The 23,984-nt window shown below is 30.1% G+C and overlaps 5 protein-coding genes across 11 annotated transcripts in view; 3 read left to right on the forward strand and 2 right to left on the reverse strand.

Moving 5' to 3' along the window:
- The first annotated feature begins 301 nt into the window (after window positions 1-301).
- On the forward strand, window positions 302-4,947 carry LOC109600699 (uncharacterized). Of its 2 annotated transcripts, none has more exons than XM_020016871.2 (7): window positions 302-557; window positions 2,562-3,024; window positions 3,518-3,791; window positions 3,898-4,097; window positions 4,146-4,327; window positions 4,395-4,653; window positions 4,709-4,947. In XM_020016871.2, the coding sequence occupies exons 3-7, from the start codon at window positions 3,764-3,766 to the stop codon at window positions 4,835-4,837; spliced, it is 798 nt and encodes a 265-aa protein (XP_019872430.2). In that variant the 5' UTR covers window positions 302-557; window positions 2,562-3,024; window positions 3,518-3,763; the 3' UTR covers window positions 4,838-4,947. The 2 variants fall into 2 exon arrangements, with proteins under 2 accessions (XP_019872430.2, XP_049821528.1); XM_049965571.1 differs by having other exon boundaries at window positions 3,532-3,791.
- Window positions 2,571-2,942, forward strand: LOC109600698 (proline-rich protein 13). The gene has a single exon (XM_049969785.1). The coding sequence runs from the start codon at window positions 2,571-2,573 to the stop codon at window positions 2,940-2,942; it is 372 nt and encodes a 123-aa protein (XP_049825742.1).
- A 7,195-nt stretch (window positions 4,948-12,142) lies between the features above and the next one.
- On the reverse strand, window positions 12,143-15,146 carry LOC109600692 (galectin-4). Of its 2 annotated transcripts, XM_020016864.2 has the most exons (8): window positions 14,990-15,146; window positions 14,068-14,156; window positions 13,804-14,011; window positions 13,417-13,749; window positions 13,206-13,358; window positions 13,003-13,143; window positions 12,905-12,939; window positions 12,143-12,338 (listed from the first exon to the last, which is right to left on the reverse strand). In XM_020016864.2, the coding sequence occupies exons 1-7, from the start codon at window positions 15,011-15,013 to the stop codon at window positions 12,934-12,936; spliced, it is 954 nt and encodes a 317-aa protein (XP_019872423.1). In that variant the 5' UTR covers window positions 15,014-15,146; the 3' UTR covers window positions 12,143-12,338; window positions 12,905-12,933. The 2 variants fall into 2 exon arrangements, with proteins under 2 accessions (XP_019872423.1, XP_019872422.2); XM_020016863.2 differs by lacking the exon at window positions 12,905-12,939.
- A 1,443-nt stretch (window positions 15,147-16,589) lies between these two features.
- Window positions 16,590-18,217, forward strand: LOC109600694 (protein phosphatase 1A). The gene is made up of 4 exons (XM_020016866.2): window positions 16,590-17,558; window positions 17,612-17,729; window positions 17,839-17,944; window positions 17,999-18,217. Exons 1-4 carry the CDS (start codon window positions 16,761-16,763, stop codon window positions 18,093-18,095), a joined length of 1,119 nt encoding a protein of 372 aa, XP_019872425.1. The 5' UTR covers window positions 16,590-16,760; the 3' UTR covers window positions 18,096-18,217.
- A 158-nt stretch (window positions 18,218-18,375) lies between these two features.
- The window catches only part of LOC109600708 (transcription factor kayak), a 29,539-nt gene continuing 23,930 nt past the window's right edge, over window positions 18,376-23,984 (reverse strand). For 4 of the 5 annotated variants that reach the window (XM_020016883.2, XM_020016884.2, XM_020016886.2 and 1 more), the window contains exons 2-4: window positions 20,305-20,464; window positions 19,787-20,079; window positions 18,376-19,698 (exon numbers count right to left, since the gene is read on the reverse strand). In XM_020016883.2, coding sequence (XP_019872442.1) covers window positions 19,150-19,698; window positions 19,787-20,079; window positions 20,305-20,464 — 1,002 coding nt within the window. In that variant the 3' untranslated portion in view covers window positions 18,376-19,149. Of the gene's footprint in view, window positions 19,699-19,786; window positions 20,080-20,304; window positions 20,465-20,995; window positions 21,280-23,984 lie in introns of those variants that run through there. The other variant, XM_020016885.2, reaches the window with a different exon arrangement.

A 23,984-nucleotide genomic window follows, 5' to 3' on the forward strand; every position in this document is an offset into this window, starting at 1 on the left:
CTAAATTTAGGTTCTAATATTCCATTAATCAACATGTTACGTTGTACTTCTGTTTAAAATAAAGTAATTGATTAAATAGGTGAGTAGTTTTTTAATTCGTTTCTGAAAAGTTTGTATCAGCAAAAATATTTAATAAGGGGAATACAATATAATATCAACTTTTCAATTGCCCATAAAAATTAGAAGTGAAATAAAAACAAACCAGTCACTTTACCTGTCGTTTTAGAAACAGAGTTTTAATATTTAACAAAGATTAAATATGTATTTCCTCCTATAAACTTGTATATTTAATCTTTGATTTAAAACATTTGAGCAGAAACGTTATAGTTATAAGGTTAATCATACGTGATACAAATGGAATAGACTTGCTGCCCAAATCACACATATACAATCGCCTCGCACTCCTACGAGTCATTCAATTAGTTGATTCCACTGATATAGTTGGTATGTGCTTGGCTAATGTCTAATTGTTTATACACTGATAACTAGTAATATATGATACAACTTAATAACTATTTCTGTGCCAACTTAAATTTCAATTATCTGCACTGTTAAAGGTAAATATTTTTATTTTAAACAATTTTGTTCAATGGATGGACTGACTTTCATTTTCGTACACATTATTGATTCCAAGGTCCTACTTGCTCGTATTTATTATTTTTGAAGATTTTATAATGTAAACAATTACTAACAGCTAATTCCATGCATGTTTTATCGTTGTATAAATAAATATATTTATATTTATTGGTTAATTAGATTAAATTGACAAGGCTAAACTTATTCTGGTTAATGTTGCTGTGCTGTGTAACATCGTTACTCGCAATATTAAAAATTAGAACTTATATTGAATGCTATATCCATTCTTTTACATTTTTATCAACAGAGCATTTCTCGTAAAAAAATTTCATAGAAATACATTATAAACAATTTTATTATATGTTCTCAATTGCGAAGGTGAAATACACGCAATAAAAATATCAGTAAATAGCTTAACTAACATTTATAAAATATTATCACTAATTACGTGTAATTTAAGAATTTAATGAAATTTAAAGAGGTAATATTAATTACATCAGTAATCATTTTAACGATATTTTTATTTATTATTTAAATATATATTGTGGATAAAATTATACAAAAGAAAAATAATGTTGAATTGAATAGAAAATATTTGGCAAAACTTAATGCATTAATTTAAATATTGACATGTATTTCAATCAGAAAATGTTTGTTTTGCATGCGTTTCAACTGAATATCGTCTCTATTTTTGTAGTGATTCAAATTAAACACAATTAGTTCAACATCTTAAAATATTAAATAACATTTTTGGAAACTACTTTGTTTGCATTAATTATTAAAACAATTAAAATAATTTAAAATATAAATTAAAATATACATAGTAATTTTTGTTAAAATTACTATGAATGATACAATAAAAATTAATGACAATATATTATCATCAGGTAATAACTTCATACTTAGTGTATCCCTGTTATCACAAGGAAATTGTGGTTGGACTTATAAGTCTAGATATGATTTTTTACATATATAAACTTAATTTTTATGTAAAACTGTTATATTATGAATTTAAAAAGTATGTGATATCTTCTGTTGTCACAGATTATAATGATAAATTAATTCTATATTCCCTTTTTATCTTAGTTTAAAAATATAATATGTATATAATGCCTGTAAAGGCAAATAATATTATTTGAGATGAAAATAATGTTTATTAATATTTTAGTAAATGACATCCCGTTCTTTATTTTTATTAACAACCTGGAAACCAGTTGTCATTTGACATTAAAACTCATTTTACGAGTCATCATTGTAACGAATTAACACAGCAAAATGTATGATTCTGTTGCTCTCGTCTTTAGACGTCGATTCTCAAGATCAACAGCTCATGTCCCTCCGAAGATCTTCCCGAAACTAAAGCCTCCAACCTTGGCAAAATCCAAACAAGTATCCATACTGGCAAAATTTATACCGACTGCTTTTTACTATGGACTTGCTTCTACGTTCTGTGTAACATATTTCGTGGATTGGAGATCGGTAATGGATCTAGTCGTACCCCATTTGCTCAACAAGGAAACAACCAGTGTAGGAATAGATTCTCAAGAAACTCTGACAGATGATTAATTACCATGCAAAGCATCCTAAATTAACTGTGTTTATTATATTTTTACATTCCTTAGTAATCACTCTTGAATAAATGGTCTGAAATAATAATAATGTTTCAATTCAACTCAATTCATGAATAAAAAATCTGTTTAGTTATAATGACTTCAATATTTTTTCAGTGCTGTGGGATTTCCATATAATCGGCCAGAAAAAAATAAATCAAATACCCAGTATTGCGCATCATTATATTAACTGTATATAAATTAAAATATAAAATGCTTAATGTCAAGGAGGATTATAGCATATTTATCTATTATTAATGAATTTATTATTTTAAAATTTTGGTAAGATATTTGTATTTCATTTATATATAAGTTGTCACATGAATTAAACATGTATTGGTGAATTTAAACACAATGAAACATTTTCTTTTACAGGCATTTATAATGTCTTACTACTATCAGGACGGCCAGACCCACCCGCATCCCATGCAAATGCCACCTTTACCAGGTCAAGGAAACCACAATTACCAACATCACCCTCCGCCACCTGGAATGAATGTACCTTCTCATTATCCTCCACCGTATAATCCTCAACATCCTAATTCTGGTTCATACCAGGATCCTTCATTTCAGCCAGATTCAGCTCCTTATCCTCCTTACTCCACTTGTCCCATCAGCCCCAACGACAAGAAATATAAGAAAATATTGAAACAAAGGAACAAGAAGTTGAAGAAGAAAAAGTCAAAATCTTCGGGTAGCAGTAGCAGCAGCAGTAGCAGTAGTTCTAGCAGCGGCAGTTCCAGCGACTCAGATTAAACAATTAAATTAATAATTGCTTCTTAAAATAAAGAAGAAGATTAATATGTGAAGTCTACCATTGAAGTATTTATTGAAAGAGGTAATATTGTTTAATTAAATTATATTTTGTAATTAACAAAAAAATATGAAAATAAATGTATAAAAAACATTGCTTCTTTTTTTTTGACTTACCTCAAAATTGAAAAGTTACTTAATAAAACTTATTTTTATTTCTTTCTTTAGAACCTATCATTTGTATTTCATTAAGGAAAGTCGTACTTTTCTAAATAACGTTGTGAACATGTTGTAATCTGATACTTAACTGATGAACATCGCGTGCATAAAAATTGAGTTCGTGACTATTTTTACCGAGGATGGTCGAATATTAATTTTATAGATATTTCGTCTGGATATATTACAGTTATTTTTCATGTCATCCAAAATGCAACGATTTATATTATTATCGACAAACATCACGCAAGTTTCATTATATTATTATTTAGATTAGATTCTGTTATTCAATAAGTAATAGCAAATATTTCAAGATATGATAAAAGATTGAATCTATAATTGCCCTTAAAACTTTTTTGTAGTTTTTGGTTTGCAGCAATATTTTGCCACTAAAACAACCTGAACAAAGTGTCATCAATATTTAAATATATAAGACAGAAGAGAGAAGACTCTATTATGGAGGACTGACTCCCCCACATCTAAAGTTAGCGTGTATCGAAGGAGGAACTTACCGTGTCATTCATCGGTAACACGCCACGAAGACGGACGTATTTCAAGAACAAAGTTTCCTACTTACCTACTTACGGCAAATTAATATTCCTTCAAAAATGTCGAAAGAATTAAAATCTGGCATAGGTGAGTACCCGATTTACAATAATTTTATTCATAATAAGTGTTAAATCAATGTTTTGTTTATAATTTTTTTTTTCAACATTCTAACACTGTAAACTATTTTTTGTAGATGATTCAGTTCCCCATGAATTGGAATTAATACGTAACTCAAAAGTATGTTTTGGGAGTACCAAACATAGAAGTACTCTTCCTATAGGAAAAGATCTCTCTCCACATCAAAAACGACAAGTGCGTGAAGAATTTCCCAACATTAGTCCTCCAATGTATCATCGGCCCAATGATACCTTTATAAACGAACTCTGGAAGAAGGTAATGCTGCATTTAATTCTTTAATTTTTATAATTTTATTTATTGAAGACTTGGAGCAATAAGGGTACAGGATTCTTTGCCAGTAATTCGGAAGTACACAGTTTTAAGATGAACAGAACTCCATCACCAACCAGATATCAACGAACTGTAAAATTAATGCCAAAAACTCAAATACCGTTCCCTTTTAATTCAGCAGAAGTTCATAAGATGAAAATGAGTACAACGCCTGGGTAACATCTATCTTTTCAATTAACATCATTATCAACAAACCAAAGGTAATTTTTTTATTCATTTTAGACCTGGTACTTATAACGTTGCAGCCGTTGTTCTGGGTAAAAGACCTAAAAGTATGTACAACTTTGGACGTCCAACTATGATCAATAGTGTTGAAACATACTGCACACCATTTTTAAATCAAGAATGTCATAAATGTAAAGAACTGTGTGACAAAGATTATTGGCATAAAGATTTCACGTTATTTTTGTGTCATTTATGCTGGTTGGAAGAGAAGAATACACAAGAAATATACACGATCAAACAATTACGTTTATTTAAGGTACAAATTTAAAAATTGTGATACTCTTAAATTAAGTTATTTATGGATTTTTTAGAAATTTAGAAACTGTTCTTATTTCCATACACATCAAAATACAACATTTGCAAAGAGTTTACTATTGAAAAAAGAAATGGACAAACGCAGAAGACTCGAGAACTACTTGGATTTGTTTTTAGCATGTTAAATTTTATATATTATTGAATATATTAACACAGAATAAGAACTCACATTTTCTTAATATAATTGCCGATCTAATAGGATATAATACAATATATTTAACGAGTAAACATTTTATGTTTATCAAGAATAAATTAAGTTAAATTTAATCATTACAAAGACAGAGATGAAGTACTAACCTAAGGGTTCAAAAACTATCTTATTAAGACTAAAAGTCTACTACTGCTAAATATACGTAAACATTAAAATCTACTTACATATAAGCAGCTAAGCTAAAAGGATATCCTGAGATATGTATATGAAAGGCATTTACTATTGGTCTTTGATATATCAATTAATATTTTTATTTTATTGTATACTTGTATTTTAACAAAATATTTCTTTAATTCAGTATTGAATTAAATGTTAGCATTAACTTCGATTGTCAAGAATATTCTATTCATAATGGGAGTTTAGTGCCAGTTTCTCACAGGAATAGGCTCACATAGATTGTTATGAATTTCAGGATGTAATCCTATTCGAAATTCTCGTCTATAATATTCAACATCATATATATATCCATTTTAAAACAGCTTAAAAATATCCTGCGCTTTTTCCAAAGTTATAATAAATTAAAAAATGTTTGTAAAAAAATTGGGGATTCTGCTGACATAATATAATTTGATGATTTTATTGGTAAGCCAGTGTCTCCTCTATTCCTTGACTATTTATTATGTTTTGTTTATTTCTAATTAAATGAGATATTGTGCTATTATTATTAAGACCTTTTATTTTTCTGATATTTTTCTATATTAGTGAAGTTGGAGTTGTACTGTTAATGGTACCGATAAATTTGTTCCAGGATTCTTTTTTAGATTTTTTAAGTATATATCTTGCTTGAGCCCTAAGTTTTTTAAGGTCTATCCGATTTTATTCCATATTATGTCTTTCAACTCTTGATAGAGCAGTGTTTTTGAATTGTATTGCTTTGGCACATTCAGTGTTCCACCATGGTACTGTTTTCTTATTTACAAGTTTAGAGAAACCTAGTGCTTCTGCTGTTGATGTGATAAGATTGGTAAAATTGTCAACTGATTCGTCTATATCCAGGAGTAAATTGGTTGGTAGATTTTCTTTGATGATTGATTTAAACTGTGACCAGTTTGCATTATTGAGATTCCATTTTGAGGAACGCGTTGTTGGTTCTGATTGTCCTATAAATTTTATTAAGGTTGCGTGATAGTCGCTCCCATAGAGGTGAGACAAAACATTCCATTCAAGCTGATAGTAAGATCAAGAGCAGAGAAATTTTTGGTAAAAGCATTGTATCGAGTAGGTTCTCCACAGTTTAATAGAGTGAGGTTTTCTTGGTTGACTACAAATTCTATTAGCGTTCCTCTGGTATTTATGTTTTCTGATCCCCATATAGAGTTGTGTTCATAAGTCGGGGTTTGGGCACTTGTTTGAATAAGTTCTGAAATTCAGGTTTAGATAGTTCATAATTGGGAGGAATGTACAAATTTAGTATATTGACATTGCGAGGAAATTTAATATTTAATGCATTGCTTTTAGGTTTGTAGGGGATTTCTGACGATTTAATATTTTTGGTTATATAGGTTGATACGCCACCATTTGCTCTTCTGTAATTTGTTCTACTTTTACTGTATATGTTAAAATTTTTTAGCATATATTCTTTAGATTCCTGAAAATGAGTTTCTTGGAGGCATATTATGTTTAGTTGGTGTTCTTTTACCAATATTTGGAGTGATTCTAGATGACTAAACACTCTATTTCCATTGCAATATTGATTCTATCATCTTAATTAACACTATCTTGAGAAGAGTCGCTATCAATGCCAGTTAATGTTTTTCCTTTTATTTGTCTATTTATTTTCTTTTTTAGTTTGGTAAGGTTTGTTTTTATTTTTCTGTCGGTTAGATGTGGGTATATTTGGTTTAACAAATCCAGTAGAATATACTATTTAGAACAGCTTAGAGGGTTCGTTGAACCTTTAACATTTTCAAGTAAATCTAGAATTTGTTTGTAATTTAAAATGAATTTTCCTTTATCTATAAAGGTTTTCGCAGGTTCAAGCATTTTTTCCAGTTGACTTTCTTTCTTTGGCTTTTTATTTATTGTTTATATATACTGATCGCATTGGGTGAATTAGTTGCAGCTATTGGAGCTTCTTCAGCTTCACTATCTTTGGAGTTATTTAGGGAGGTTATTAATTGAATGTTTGATGTTGTCCAGTGATCTATTTTCTTTTGAGGTATACTATCCCAAGCTACCTGTACATGAAGGTTTTAAGACATGAAGTACTTCATGTCTTAATACCTTCATAGCTTTCTGCTCATCATATCCCAAACATGTTCCCTTCAAAAAAGTTTAAACTAACCCTGGTAACATGGGTTAGAGCATCATAATGCTAAAATATTGGATCCGATTAAGGTAAGGAAAAACATTCAGCTCCACTACTTCCTGATGATAACGTAGTGTCGTCATGTTGTCTTTAATAAAGACTAAAGGTTACCAACTTCCATGAGTAATAGCTCTCCATAGCATAACGCTTATTGTTCGGTGTACATGTCGCTCAACATTGAACTCAGATTGACGTGTTTCTTTCCGACGTCGTCTGACTCTTTTTCGCCCGTGATGTCCACCCAAACAGAATGGGGATTCATCAGAGAAGACGACTGGATGCCATTCCACATTTCAATGTTGTTGTTTTCTACACATATTTGTCGAAAATTGGTCTCTGAAGGCCATAAGTCTTAGACGTCGATCTTGAACCACATCCGTATCTCTTCGATGTCCAGTGCCTGCATATTTTGGGCACTATAAAACCACGCTTGGCAACATCTCAACAATAGTTGGATTTCTGTTATTGCGATTACCAATTTGTCGAAATGAAAAATCCGTCTAAAGTATGCCAATAATTCGACCTTTTTCAAATTAACTTAATTGGCTATAAATTTTACGCCTCAGGCATTTTAGCATTATTAAACATTAAAATAACAAAAAAAAGCAAAATTTTTTTGAATTATGGTGAAAAATAAATTTACATGAGAAAACCTCTACCAAACATTACCAAATATCAAAGAATATTAAATTTGATCACCCCTTTCTTGGCGTTGTAATTTCTTTGTCATTTAGTATATATAGATTGTCATAAATTTCAGGATGTAATTCTATTCGAAATTGTCGAACGTCTATAATAGTCATCCTAAAATATCTTTGTGTATTATAAGAATAAGTAATCTTAATCAATTATCAAAAAGACCACTTTGTTGTTAGGGATTCTGTTGATTCTAAACACATAATATAATTTTATGACTTTAGTGGTAAGCCAGTTGCGGTTTAACAAAAAGACAAAGAACATATAACTTTAGTTTCATAAATCATACATAAATAAAAAGCAAAAATTTTGAACAAACAAATAAAACAATTAACAAACAATCAATTTGAAAAGACATAATTTGGCATTAGCAAATTATTAATGTCAAACGTATAAACGTTTTTTAAATTAAATTGCTATATTTTTGATAAGAATAAAAAAAAGACAGAAAGTGCTCCATAATGACTGAGCCAAAGCATGAGACTTTGAGAAACATAGCCACTAACGAATGTAACAGACAACTAAACCAAATAGACAGATCTGTCGGCAGTACTCAGAGAAGTTCAGCTCTATTAAAAATTATAAAAGCCAAGAGGAGTGATGTACACGGAAACAATAAACCTAATGAATTTGTCCCGCAGGACGAATTAGAAACGTGCATCGCTAACGTAATCATACCTCCTTCCGAAAGACAAAACTGGAAAGAACTGCTACGGGAATTTAAAGGACATCTTGATGTGTTACAGAAATATGATTATGAGAGTTAAAATTTCACAAAAAAAAACATTATATTTTTTATTTTTTAATTTTTTATTTAATATTGTCAATTACAATGTTAAGTTAGCCATTCTTAAATGTTATATGCAATATATTTATTATATTTTTTAATTTTATTAATATGATATTAAAAGCTATAATTGCAATAAGTTGATTGTTTGATTTAATTTATTAATTTTTGTCTATATTAGCTATTTTATGTCTCAGAAGATATTTATGCTTATATTAAAGAAATTAAATTAAACTGATCCAATTTCAAAGGTAACGATAACATATTAATGAGCAACTAGGTTAATAAAACTAAAATAATTGTTAAAAGTCTTTACTGACATATTTGTGCGAACATTAAAATTTACTTATAAACAGCTAGACTAAAAAAGTATCCTGAGATATATGTATGACAGGCACCAACAAATAAAACAATTAACAAACAATCAATTTGAAAAGACATCATTTGGCATTAGCAAATTATTAATGTCAAACGTATAAACGTTTTTTAAATTAAATTGCTATATTTTTGATAAGAATAAAAAAAAGACAGAAAGTGCTCCATAATGGCTGAGCCAAAGCATGAGACTTTGAGAAACATAGCCACTAACGAATGTAACAGACAACTAAACCAAATAGACAGATCTGTCGGCAGTACTCAGAGAAGTTCAGCTCTGTTAAAAATTATAAAAGCCAAGAGGAGTGATCTACACGGAAACAATAACTCTAATGAATTTGTCCCGCAGGACGAATTAGAAACGTGCATCGCTAACGTAATCATACCTCCTTCCGAACGACAAAACTGGAAGGAACTGCTACGGGAATTTAAAGGACATCTTGATGTGTTACAGAAATATGATTATGAGAGTTAAAATTTCACAAAAAAAAACATATTTTTTATTTTTTAATTTTTTATTTAATATTGTCAATTACAATGTTAAGTTAGCCATTTTTAAATGTTATATGCAATATATTTATATATTTTTTAATTTTATTAATATAATATTAAAAGCTATAATTGCAGTAAGTTGATTGTTTGATTTAATATTTTAAGACTTTAAAACCATTTGAATAATTTAATAAAGAATAAGTAAACTCACATTTTCCTGTCATATTTGCGGACTTAACAGGATATGACATCGTATATTTATCTAGCAAACAATGTTTGTCTGTATTAACTATTTTATTGCGCAGAAGATATTTATGCTTATAATAAAAAAATTAAGTTAAACTGAACCAATTTCAAAGACAAGGATAACATATTAATGAGCAACTAGGTTAATAAGACTAAAATAATTTTTAAAAGTCGTTACTGACTTATTTGTGCGAACATTAAAATCTACTTATAAACAGCTAGGCTAAAAAAGTAGCCTGAGATATATATATATATATATATGACCAGGCACTTGCAATTAGTCTTTGATTTAGCAATTAACATTTTTATATAATTGTATATTTTTATTTTAACAAATATTTTCTTCAATTCATTATTAAATTAAACGTTAGCAATAACTTCAATTGACTAGAAATGCAAAAACTTTATCCTTTGAAAATCTCCATTTAAGCGTAATATATATTCCAAAACATTCTATTTAAAATAGAAGTTTAATGTCAGTTTCACACAGGAATAGGCTCACATAGATTGTTATGAATTTCAGGATATAATTCTATTCGAAATTGTCGAACGTCTATAACATTCATCCTAAAATATTGTGACGCAATTTTAAAACTGTTTAAAAGTGTATCATAAGAATAAGTAAACTTAATCAATTATCAAAATATAGTACAAAAGTAAATAAACACATAATAACAATTAAGGTTAATTTCAATGTATAAAAGAATATGTTATACTTTTCATTGTAATAGAGTATAAATTTATACTATACTAGTTATCAATTAAATAAGTATCCCATCATTTATCCAAAATTACAATAAATTAAAAAGTGTTTCAACAAAAATTATATAACCAAAATTGTTTTTTCAGTAGTTGTAGTTGTAAAGACCATCTTGTTGTTAGGGACTCTTATGATTCTAAAAACATAATATAATTTTATGACTTTAGTGGTAAGCCAGTTGCGGTTTAACAAAAAGACAAAGAACATATAACTTTAGTTTCATAAATCATGCATAAATAAAAAGCAAAAATTTTGAACCAACAAATAAAACAATTAACAAACAATCAATTTGGAAAGACATCATTTGGCATTAGCAAATTATTAATGTCAAACGTATAAACGTTTTTTAAATTAAATTGCTATATTTTTGATAAGAATAAAAAAAAGACAGAAAGTGCTCCATAATGGCTGAGCCAAAGCATGAGACTTTGAGAAACATAGCCACTAACGAATGCAACAGACAACTAAACCAAATAGACAGATCTGTCGGCAGTACCCAGAGAAGTTCAGCTCTACTAAAAATTATAAAAGCCAAGAGGAGTGATCTACACGGAAACAATAACTCTAATGAATTTGTCCCGCAGGACGAATTAGAAACGTGCATCGCTAACGTAATCATACCTCCTTCCGAACGACAAAACTGGAAGGAACTGCTACGGGAATTTAAAGGACATCTAGATGTATTACAGAAATATGATTATGAGAGTTAAAATTTCACAAAAAAAAAAATTATATTTTTTATTTTTTAATTTTTTATTTAATATTGTCAATTACAATGTTAAGTTAGCCATTTTTAAATGTTATATGCAATATATTTATATATTTTTTAATTTTATTAATATGATATTAAAAGCTATAATTGCAATAAGTTGATTGTTTGATTTAATATATTAATTTTTGTCTATATTAGCTATTTTATGTCTCAGAAGATATTTATGCTTATAATAAAGAAATTAAATTAAACTGAACCAATTTCAAAGACAACGATAACATATTAATGAGCAACTAGGTTAATAAGACTAAAATAATTGTTAAAAGTCTTTACTGACATATTTGTGCGAACATTAAAATCTACTTATAAACAGCTAGGCTAAAAAAGTATCCTGAGATATATATATATGACAGGCACTTGCAATTAGTCTTTGATTTCGCAATTAACATTTTTATATAATTGTATATTTTTATTTTAACAAATATTTTCTTCAATTCATTATTAAATTAAACGTTAGCAATAACTTCAATTGACTAGAAATGCAAAAACTTTATCTTTTGAAAATCTCCATTTAAGCGTAATATATATTCCAAAACATTCTATTTAAAATAGAAGTTTAATGTCAATTTCACACAGGAATAGGCTCACATAGATTGTCATGAATTTCAGGATGTAATTCTATTCGAAATTGTCGAACGTCTACAATATTCATCCTAAAATATCTTGACGCAATTTTAAAACAATATAAAAGTATATTATGGAAATAAGTAAACTTAATTAAGTACCAAAATATAGTACAAAAGTAAATAAATACATATAATAAATAAAGTTAATTTCAATCTATAAAAGAACATGTTACACTTTTTTTATTGTAACAAAATATAGATTTATACTATACTAGTTATCAATTAAATAAATATCTCATGATCAAAAATTACAATAAATTAAAAAATATTTCAACAAAGAATATATAAACAAAATTGTTTCTTCAATAGTTGTAGTTGTAACGACCACCTTGTTGTTGGGGATTCTGTTGATCCTAAAAACATAATACATTTTATTGGTAAGCCAGTTTCAGTTGAACAGAAAGATAAAGATCATATAATATAACAACTAATAAAACAATTAAACAATCACAATGAAAAACCACCATACGAGAACAAAGTAAAGTTAGAGAAAAATATTTTTTATTTTTTAATTTAGTTCTGTCAATAACAACAATATTAAGTTAATAATGTTAAAATCCTAAATAACATGTAGTATATTTATTAATTTTATTAATATTATATTATTATTATTATGATTGTTAAAATATAATAAAATATTATTAAAAAGCACATAGACTTATATCTGCAAAAATCGTAAGTAGTCACGAAAATGTTCAGGAAAATAAATACTTTAAGAAATGCTACAAACAAAGGGACAAGGGGCAAAAGGTTTCAACAGCAGTATATTCATCAATAATAGCAACGAATTAAAATTAAAATAAATATAAAATCAAACTTTGTTTTTTATAATAGTTAATGCCAGGTTTAGTTCAGACTACAAATATTTGTAGTTACTGCACAGTGTGCATTATTAATTTACAAAAATAAAAAGAATTACCATATCCCAGAATCCACAGAAGTTTATATTCAGTGCTAAAAGATACATATGGAAGAAGAGGTTAAGTAAGTAAATTTGAAATGAAAAATTTAATATACCTTAGGCGGACTGAATAGAGAGTTTGCAAGAGACCCCAATATATTTCCTACGCTTCCTAATCCACCAACTGAACCCTCGCCTCCAAACTGAGGTCCCTGTTGCTGGTGTTGTTGTGGAAGCTGAGGATAATGTCCGTATTGCTGAAACGATAAAAATCAATTTAACACGCCCATAGACTCTAAAAGTACAACGATATATTTACCACATTTTGAGGTTGGAAGCCACCAGGTTGTTGGGGTTCTTGTTTGGAAAATATGCCGCTGAGAAGTTTTTCAGCAACTCCACTTTTAATCGCACCAGCTAGGATATCCTGAGCCGTATCCATGATGTTATCCATTCCAGACTCTTTAGGTGCCTTCGTATTAACACGATATGTTTAATTTGTAAGTAAACATTTACATTAACGCACTTACGCCGGGAGCATTTGGCGGCATTCCATAACCTTGTTGTGGACCATAGCCCTGTGGAGCATATCCTCCAGCTGGTGGCCCGTATCCTCCTTGAGGTGGAGCATACCCACCTTGTGGAGGAGCATATCCACCCTGAGGAGGTCCGTAATTACCCTGAGGACCGGCGTTCTGAACTGAAGATGCTTGTGTTGCAGTTTCAATTGAATCAATAACGGGACGGCTTCCTTCATACGAAATAACAGTGATGTGAACATCACCATCGATCAACAGATGCGTTACCTTGTCGCTGGGAAGTCTGTGTGGGAACTCACAATAATGTTGGCCATTAACAGCAATCTGTAAATATGAATTATTATTAAATAAAATTTTGATGAACAAAATTAACGTTACCTTGTAACTGCTGGGGTCATTTAAAATAATTATTTCAAAATGTTGTCCTGCTCCAATGGGTAATCTTCCATTGCCTTGTTCATCTCCCCAACTACCATCAATGTAGGTATTTCTAGCAATATAGCCTTGATTAAGCCTAACGGAAATGTGAAGACTTGTGTCATCCCTTGGTTTTGAGTTTGGCCCTGCTTGTAGATTAATGTTGAACCTATATTTTAAAAAAAAACTGTTGTCAAAAGTACATTTTTGGTTTTATTAAGTTACCTGTCAGCATTGGGATCAACGATTCCTTGAATTCTAACCATTTTTCCGGAGGTCCATCCGTCTGGAATTTCTCCAGTATATGGAACATCCTAAATTAAACAACAATTTAATTAAGGTTGTATTTTATAGATTTACTTATTCTTTATCGACAATAACAATAGAAGATTTATTTGATTGCTTCACATAAATTAAATTTTAAAAAAGATATTTATAATGAATGGGTAAAAAATGTACATTCTTTATGTATGATATCATATTTAATAAGCCTTGATTGGTCTGACGAAAGCTTATTATCTTTATTATGGAATATGTTTACTTTATTAAATAAATCTGGACGCAATGTTTGTCTCCCTAATATGACATAAATTTTAAAAATATTCATAGAAAATTTATCAGCTATCATATACAGTTTTTTTATTGGTTTCCATTAATTCGAATTAATTAAAACTGCAGGCGTTGGATCATCACTATTTATTCATAACACTAATTTAAACAACTTTTTTTATAAAAGTAACGTTAATATAATGACGTGATTTATGGATATTGATTGGTAACAGTACATTTAACTAATTATTGATTAATATTAAATGAGTATTAATAAACTATTTTTACATATATTTTTATAACTTTGTTTACTGAAGTATTTCCATTTAAATAAATTAAAAATGTTAAGCTGGCATATTTTTTAATAAACACAGGTACTTTTAATTAAGAATTAGCATTGCAGTAAATAAAATATGTGCTCATTCGAATATTTTGAATTAAATTTTTAAAATGTGTATTTTAAAAATTTTGCTACTGAAACAACATTGAATGGATAAGATTTCAGATAGACGTGACCGGGCGACCCAGTGAACCAGTTTCAGGCTAACAATCGATATAAATTATATACAACTGAAAATAACAAATTTATTTTACTTACGGGATTCACTATGGGCGTAGTCATTTTCTTAATTTATAATCACCACTTCGCAGCACAAAATCTAGACAACTGAGCGTGTCTTCTATTTCTATAAAATTTGTTTTATTTGGAGGTCAGCTTTATGTTTTGGAGGGGATGCGTAATGGTATGTTGTGAATCGAAAACGATGAAGTAACCATCTATTTATAAACATTGTTATTTTAATATTCGTAGAAGTATTGGCTCCTCTACTATAATAAACATGAGTAGTAATTAGCAATTATTAACCGCTTTGGGAGAGTACATCGTCATTTGTAGTATTTTTTATAATGACGTCATTCATCTTCTGTATGACGATGTAACTGTAATAATATTTTTTAACAATTCTGACTCATCTGGTAAATAACACATTAACACTGCATATTATTGTTTCATATGTATAATAACCTAAGAGTACTGTTATATTTGGAGAACTGAAAACACTATTTTATATTTTTACGTTATCCAAATTGATTTATTTTTGACCTAACATAATGTAAGCATTGTTGCATGCTAAACAAAACAAAGTAGCACAATTTCATGCTTACAAGTGATTTAAATATAAATTTTTTAAACAACGTATAATATTTATACGGGCTTAAATGAATTAAAAATCAAGAAATTTAAACATTCTTTAAGGTTTAGAACACAAAAGTTTAGAAGAATAAAACTTGTACAAATTTTACGCCTTCTGAAAAATAAGCTAAAAAAAAAATAAAAAATATTCTATTTCATTCGATATGTTTTTTTAGTCAGTAGTTTTCTAGTAGTTTATAAAAAAATATAAAAATTACCTGAAAACCAAAAAAAAAAAACAAATTTTGAAAACCAAACAAATATTTCAGTGTGACCCGGAAGGCTCCACTCCACCAATAAAAACTGAATTGGGAATAATTCTTGTAAGAAAGTCAGTGGTTTATAACATTTATTTATATTTTGCATAATCGTTTACAATTATAATAATTGTACTTCATATAGGTGTTGATTATATTATTATTTTTTTTAATTTGACACAAATAGTTCGGGATCTGTTGTAATTTTTTCGGATAAATATTCCTAGCCGAAAATTAAGTTTCCAAGAGAGATAAACTCAGTGTTTTACAAAGTGTTATTTCTCGGTTGTGTACTCAGTTTTATCAAATTGGCTCTTCTTCAGAAAGACCAAGGAGTGTTAGTCTAGGAATTATTCTCGAACGACTTGAAACTCTGAATATTGAGACCTCACAACAACAGCCCCCTAGGTCACCTGACCTAAATCCTATCGAGTATTTCAGAACTTTGAGCTATCATTTCTCCAATATAAGAATTGAATATCTTCACAAAAGTTGCAGACGAAGTGGAGGATATACAATGTACTTAATTTTATATATCTATTATTTTGATGAAAAATGTATAATTTTAATAAAATTTATTTTTAATCGAGAACCATTAATTAAAAATTCTAAAATAATACATTTTTACATACATAATTTTCCTAACTTTTTAACATGAGTTTATTTATTATTTATTTCGTGTTCTTTGTTTAGATTTGTCAGATCTACTTTAATGTATGTCTCTGGTACGTAACCACCAATCTATGTTATATACATCAGTGATCTAAGCTGCACTAACGATAAGGTTATAAAATTTGTTTACTAACAATAACAAATCCCATGACAATCTAACTAGACTCATTCGTGATATGTCAACTCAGAATTATTAAAAGTCGTATGTTTCGAAAAGTACTGTCAGTATTGGACAAACAATAATTTAAATGGGAGCGTATCTAAGCAAGCCTGTGAGATCCAAGGCACAAGAAAAGGGTGAAGGTAATGGACTAAAATTCGGAATGACCAGCATGCAGGGTTGGCGAGAGAACATGGAAGATTCCCACGTTGCTAAGATTAATTTGGGAAACACCCATTCTGAATGGTCTTACTTTGCGGTTTTCGACGGACACGCCGGCGATACCGCTTCCCATTATTGTGCTGAACATTTGTTGGACACAATTCTACAATCAAATTTTCCTTATGACGGTAAAGATGCAATAAGAGCCGGCTGCATCAAATTGGACAATAAATTGAATGAAATGTTGTCTGATCAACAGGACAGAAGTGGATCGACTGCAGTATTTACATTCATATCAAACAAACTTCAGTATATTGCAAACTTGGGCGATTCGAGAGCTGTGCTGTGTAATAGTGGCAGGCCAATATTTTCAACCAGTGATCATACTGCTGATGTTCCTACAGAACAAGAGCGCATCACAAATGCTGGTGGGCATGTGTCTTATGGCAGGGTCAATGGTAATTTAGCAGTCAGCAGAGCACTAGGTGATGTTCATTATAAAAAAAATAAGGGGAAAGAACCTATGCATCAGCTTGTCAGTTCAGAGCCTGAGATCTTCATTAGAGAACGAAATCCATCTGATGAATTTCTAATATTGGCCTGTGATGGGTTGTGGGATGTGATGTCAAATGAGGAAATGTGTGCATATATACACAGTAGACTTCTTGTCACAGATGATTTAGAAGATATTACTAGTCAAGTTGTTGATACATGTCTGTATAAAGTAATTGAATACATTGACTGAAAATTTAAATTTCTATTGTGTCTTTACCTTAGGGTAGCAAGGATAACATGACAATTGTTTTAATAGTTTATCCAGGGGCCCCAGCTCCATCACCTGAAGCCATAACAGCTGACAAAGAATTAGATGAAGTCATTAGTAAAAGGATCAAAGGCATGTACTGCTGATGTTTTGTACATAACACACCCAATTATTTAGCACATCACATTACATTACTAATGCATCAAAAAATGGACATTTTATGATTGAAACAAATTTTTAGAGCTGCTTGAGCAAAATATGGATATAGATTTTGGATCGATACTTAACGATTTAAAAATTCATATACCTCAAAAGGATTTACCTCCTGGTGGAGGGTTTGAGGCTAAGTACATAAAACTTAATGCCTGTCGTTCATCTCACCTAAGAATATTTCTTTTTAGGCGTGCAGTTATTGATAATATATTTAAAGAACTATGTCCCTATGTTTGTCTGGAAAAAAGAGGGTACTTTGAGAAGACTACTCCATTCTTCAATTGAGGAATGTCTACATTCCACGAATTTTATTTTTACTTTGTATATATTACACTAAATGTTTATACGTAATAATTTTTAATTACACTACACGAAAATGATAAATACACGATAATTTACAAATGCAATTTCGTATTTTTGACACCCCAGTTTGTGATGTAAATAAATTTTCCAGTTATGGGAAATTTACCTCCAACTTGTGTTTTAAAAATTGTGGTATTTGGGAAAAGGTAATTTAATCACATTTCAATATTGTTGAGGAAAGGATTGAATGAAAACTAAAATATGAAAAGATGACTTTAATTTATTTTATTTTCCTTAAATTAGCGTTGCATAAAATAAATACAAAAATCTGACAAACTACAATATAAAATTGACTGATTACAAATAATGTAATCCATATATTGCTATAAATATACTCTTAGAAAAGTATTTTAATATATTAATATACCTAACAATAATAACACAAATCGCTTTTTGTAAAGGAGCACTCCCATTACAAAAATATATTAAATGTTAATCTTATATACTATTATATAAAAAATTTATGGAGGGAATATTTTTGCTTAAGTGAAAATATATAGTTCTTTATATCATATAAAAAGGCATTTCTTGGTAGCAAAAAATAAATCTGCATGTAGCATAGCAAAACAGCTTGAGCACTCTTGACATAATTTGGTGTATAGAGCCATGTTTAGCTTTTTTCAATGGTTATTTACATAAATAAAATTAATAACAAATTAAATAAATTAATAAACTTTATAATCTACTAAAATGACACATAAACATCACTAGTTGAACTAGCAAATTAACATTTTTGGTTTCAACTACTAAACATGGTGATTGGTAAATGTTGGACATTACAAATGGTATTCACAATAATCAGCACTATAGTTTTCGTTGTCCAACAAATGACTTGTATTGGCAAATCGCTAACTAATATTCTTGCAGCTCTTGTATCGAACTGGTCACGTCGTTATCGAAATACTTCATAATACGGGATTGTTAACGGTTAAATAACGTAGTGTTCAGATCGACGGTCGAGCTACAACTGCAAATCTTATAAGCTAACTAGCTTTGGGGGGTTGCATGCATCTGGTGAACTTAAGTCGGTACTGCTAGTGGGAACGTTTCTTTGTTGTGTACTACATGAAGGCACCAACGGATTTGACACGGGGGTTAAGCCGGTACCGCCGCCCATTAGAGACTCAAAATTGAACGTCAATCCGGATGATGGCGTCGAGATCGGTATTCCAGCTAAGTCCGAGATTGATTGCGGTGCTGTGAAACCAACGTTGAGAGTTGAGGGTCGGCTCGGTTTTGAAATTGGCGCCAGCATGGGTTGCCTCTTGGGTGAAGGTAGAATGAATAGGTCGTTTGTAGTCGGTGTGTTCAATGGCTCTATCATTTCGGTTTTAACTCGTTCCTGACATTGCGGTGGCTGGTACATCTCGAATGGTTTTATGTCCGGTGGCGTGTTAGACCTGCGTCGGCATTTCCCTGCCCGTTCGTGGTGCTCCAATACATATTCTAATTCATCTTTCTTCTCCTTTAAAGATTGAATGCTGTCTTGCAACAGGCTCTTCGTCCTCTCTAACTCTTCAGTTTCCTGCAATAACAAAAGAATAAAGACGTCAGAAAAGGTACTCGTGAAAATCTAACGGAAAGTACATTCCATGTTGGAAAATTTGACTCACCCGTATTAGAGCGTTGGTGTGATCGACTCTGCGTTTTCTACAACGAGCTGCTGCCGCTTTGTTCCTTTCACGTCTGATCCGGCGTCTCTCCTCATCTTCAGGGCTCATGTTTATATCTTTTGTTGGCTTGCGTCCGCCCATGTTTCTTCGTGTTGGCTGTGTGTTATTGGGGAAACCGGTCGACAGTGTTAAGGGCGGTGTAGAACGGGTGTCGCAATCTGAGAGGCTCGACTGAGACAGGTTGCTCTGCCACTGATTCTGCGATTTAGAGTTGTAGAAATCGTAATGCGGATCTACAAACAATAAAAAAATTAGTAACCAATAGAAATATATTCTAAATTCAGTATTTTATACCACGAATTAATAATGTATACTTAAGTAAACTATTTCCAGATTTGGTCTCCTACTCAATATGACAATGACCTTCGAATAATAACCGATTATTTAAATTTTTACTTGATTATTAAAACGGGTATTAATAAATTTCTTTCGGTTGCAACCACAATTTTGGTACTTACCTATTGTATGTACGAGGGGAGGTACAAAATGAGCTTCGTTTTCGTGGGACTCGGTTTTTTGTACCTCAATAAATGTTTGCTCTATGTGTTGTGAATTTGTAGGTGTTACTGTTGAAGTTGTTAGTGTTGGTACGGCATTCAGTGCTTCCAGAGTCATAAACTGTAACAAAAATATAAATTTAATAATGGCACTAAACTAGATAATTCATATTCATATAAACATCGATATTTGTAGTGAGATTATGTAAATCAATGAGCAATGACGTTTTAAATTGTGTTTCCGGGTGGTGATTATTAAAAACATGTTGTTTAAAATAATTGTCTATTTTTAAGTTCAATTGAAAATAAACATGGAGGCATAGTTTAAAAATATTTAATTCCGTCATTACGAAGCCAAATATATTCGGAGTATCATGTGGGCGATTGATGTGTAAATGTCCATCACTATTTGGAATTATTAATAAAAAGCAAATTAATCGTTGCCTCCGTCGTTAACGCAAAAATTTAGTTTAAAGCTTTCATTCGGAATAAATTAGAATTGTAAATTGCCTTGCAACTTCATGTTGATTTGGTCAGGATTATTAATAGACGCGTGTTGTGTTAATCGAAGGTATATAAAGGAAGGGAAAACGGACGGAGTTTAAAAATGAGTGCGATTACAAACTGTTTGGTTAGTTTCAATATAAAATACCTGTTGGAACAACTCTTGAGCAAGGAAGTGGGTGATTTCTTTCTGATCTAAGTAAGCCATTTCGTCAGGTGCACCTTTTGTTAGCAGAATTAACGTAAAATAAGAAGATTACTCGCGAATTTCACAGTTACGTGGAGAAATTTAACCAAAAGAAAAAGAAAAGATGTGAGCTAGTACAATATCAAATCGTTAAAATTGACTTTGATATTCGATTATCGTAAAAATTCGTTCGTTCGTTTAAAAAAAATTGAGAGACGCTGAGCGCGCGTTACCCGAGGCCCAGCTTGTCGAATAATGAATTTGCCAAACGGGATTTTAGTTGTCGCCCACTCGAGCTCTTTATTTAGACACGAGGTAAAGTTAAGTTCGCACTAAACACGATTTTATTTATATACTTTATAGTGATTGCTCTGTGCAACAATTATCTTTGTACCTAACAAGAATAAAAGAGACCACGTCTTATCAACGATGTTTTATTTCCACAAAGAGATACTGCTTTTTAAAAATTTTTATCGACGATAAATTAAAGCAAACAACCTTGACTAAAACACAAGATCTGATGATATCCCCTTTTGGTTATTGCTTACTTTGCTTACATTTTAAGCTTATCAGTCAAGTGTTGGGTCTACTAGTTAGTTTTCAGTCCGAAGGTCTCGACGGATTATTAAAAAAAAAATTACAATTAATCACCCATGTGCAAATGTAATTAAAATCAGATCCTTAAGAGCAGTAGAAAAACAAAGAGTACTTTTGTTATCAGCAGCAACGATTATAGACGTCGGCGCCATTTTTATTACCGCAATTTCCGTTTGGGACTGCAAAGTATGTGGTTAATCAACCCAAATTAACTCGAGCGGGTTACGAAAGAAATAGCAATTGATGTTTTTTATTGAAATGTCGTGTATGCGAAGCACATTGCAATTGTATCACTAAAATAAACCTTCGTCGTCTGTTGACGGCCAGACGAGTGGATTATGTTCTATTTAATTCGAGTACTCTAATTGTCGCGCCAATGCAAATAATTTATTTCAATTTAAGTTTGTTGCAGCTTGCTTGTGTTTTAAAATCGTCCGAGCAAAAAATGCAATAATATAATATGCAATAAAGCCATTAGTGTATTTTAATTAAATAAATGCATGGACGTTAGAACTCCGTCATACGAACGTTCCTCGTTTACATTAGCGTTTGTAAACAATGGCAATAGGAATAAATAGTGGGTACATTTTAAGTAAACAATTTACAACATTTACGCGAATTTTTCCTTTAATTTCGGTTTGTTGCCGTTTCTGTTTATCCGTCGTGTAAAAAGTACAGCAGCGGCAAGTTTCAAGGTTGTGCCGAAACTTTGGCTTGGTTCCAGACGTTTTGGTTACCGACTTTGATAAATGGCGGTTCCAGAAGGCGTTACTCAATAGATTTTCCATACCGACAAACAATTGTGACTGTACGTTAACCTACGAACGAAAATAAACATGCCCAGAAGTATTGTTTGCCTATGCTGTGCGTATTGTTTAGTTAATCGGTTAGATGGAGTCACGATTAGGGGAACTCGATTTTATTTAATTTGATAAAATTGTTAGGAATTAACCTAATTGGAAAAGACTTAATGACGTTCAAAGTTAAGTAATTTACAAGTCTTTAATTTACCAGTCTATGATCCAATTGAACAACTTCCGTTCACAAAGGTCACACCAAGGCTACTATGATTTCTCGGTATGACGGTTCCGCGAAAGAAAATTAGTCATCGACAGATTGCTGCATCTACTCGCATCGCTTTTATGAATGGATGTTCGAACTGGTTTTAATTGTTTCCAGGCCTATTGAAATGCGGTAGTAAAACCAGCTACTATTTTAATGTTGCACTATGACTGAATCAGCTTTATAAAGAAATATAGATGTAATTGTACTATTTTTTTCGCACATTCTTGCTCCTGTTTGCAGGCAAAATTATGATGAAAAATTAATGATATCACGACAATTTTCGTTAACTAATTAAAATCAATATCTATATTTGTCATTTATATTCAATTCAACAATATTTACGAGCCACAAGAATTTACAATTGACAAGAGTTTTCCTGTTATTCTTCAATAATAATACTGTATTAATATAAGTTAATCATTCGAGTAAAGTATTTTTAGATCAACTACAGTATTCTTAAAAGAACTGTTAATTAAATAAACAAGTGATTTACTAATTTTTACAGTGTGTAAAGGAATTTAAGAGAAACACCATGAAGGATAATCAATTTCATTAGGAAACAAATATATATTTACATCTTTGATATTCGGTAACAAATAAATTTTGTAAGATTTCTTTTCAGGACATTTATTCTTCCAGAAAATCAATAAAAGAAAAAAAAAATCAAAAGAATTTATAATAGATAGGTGTATAACAAGAATTTGGCTGTTATTCACAGATATTGTATTAATAATATAAGTCAATTTTTTGTATTTAGAACTCATTCTATATTATTTTTAAAAGAAATATGAATTATTTATTTAATTAAATATACAAGCAAGTATTTTAACAATGTTTTGAGACAATAATGAAAATAATTAAAAACATTTAATTATTCGATGACAAAAGAATTAATTTTTATCAAGAAAAAAATATATAATTACATTTTGGATATCATATTTATTGAGTAATATAAATAAATTATCTTTATATTATATCATATCTTTTCAGGGCGATTATTTTTCAACAGAATTCACAAAATAAAAAATCAAAGAAACTTACAATGAATGATGTATAACAAAAATTTTCCTGTTATTCTTCGATATTGTATTAATATATGTCAATTTTAAGTATAAAACGTTGTATAAAACTACTTCTATGTTGTTTTTTAAACAAAAGCCAACGATTTAGTTAATTAAATATATAAGTATGTGTATTTAACCATTTTTAGCGACAACAATGAAAATTATGAGAAACATTTAATTATTATATGGCTAAAAATTAATTTTTATCAAGAAAATAATTTATA

The sequence above is a fragment of the Aethina tumida genome, chromosome 1 (assembly GCF_024364675.1).
Source record: "Aethina tumida isolate Nest 87 chromosome 1, icAetTumi1.1, whole genome shotgun sequence".
Taxonomy (NCBI): Eukaryota; Metazoa; Arthropoda; class Insecta; order Coleoptera; family Nitidulidae; genus Aethina; species Aethina tumida.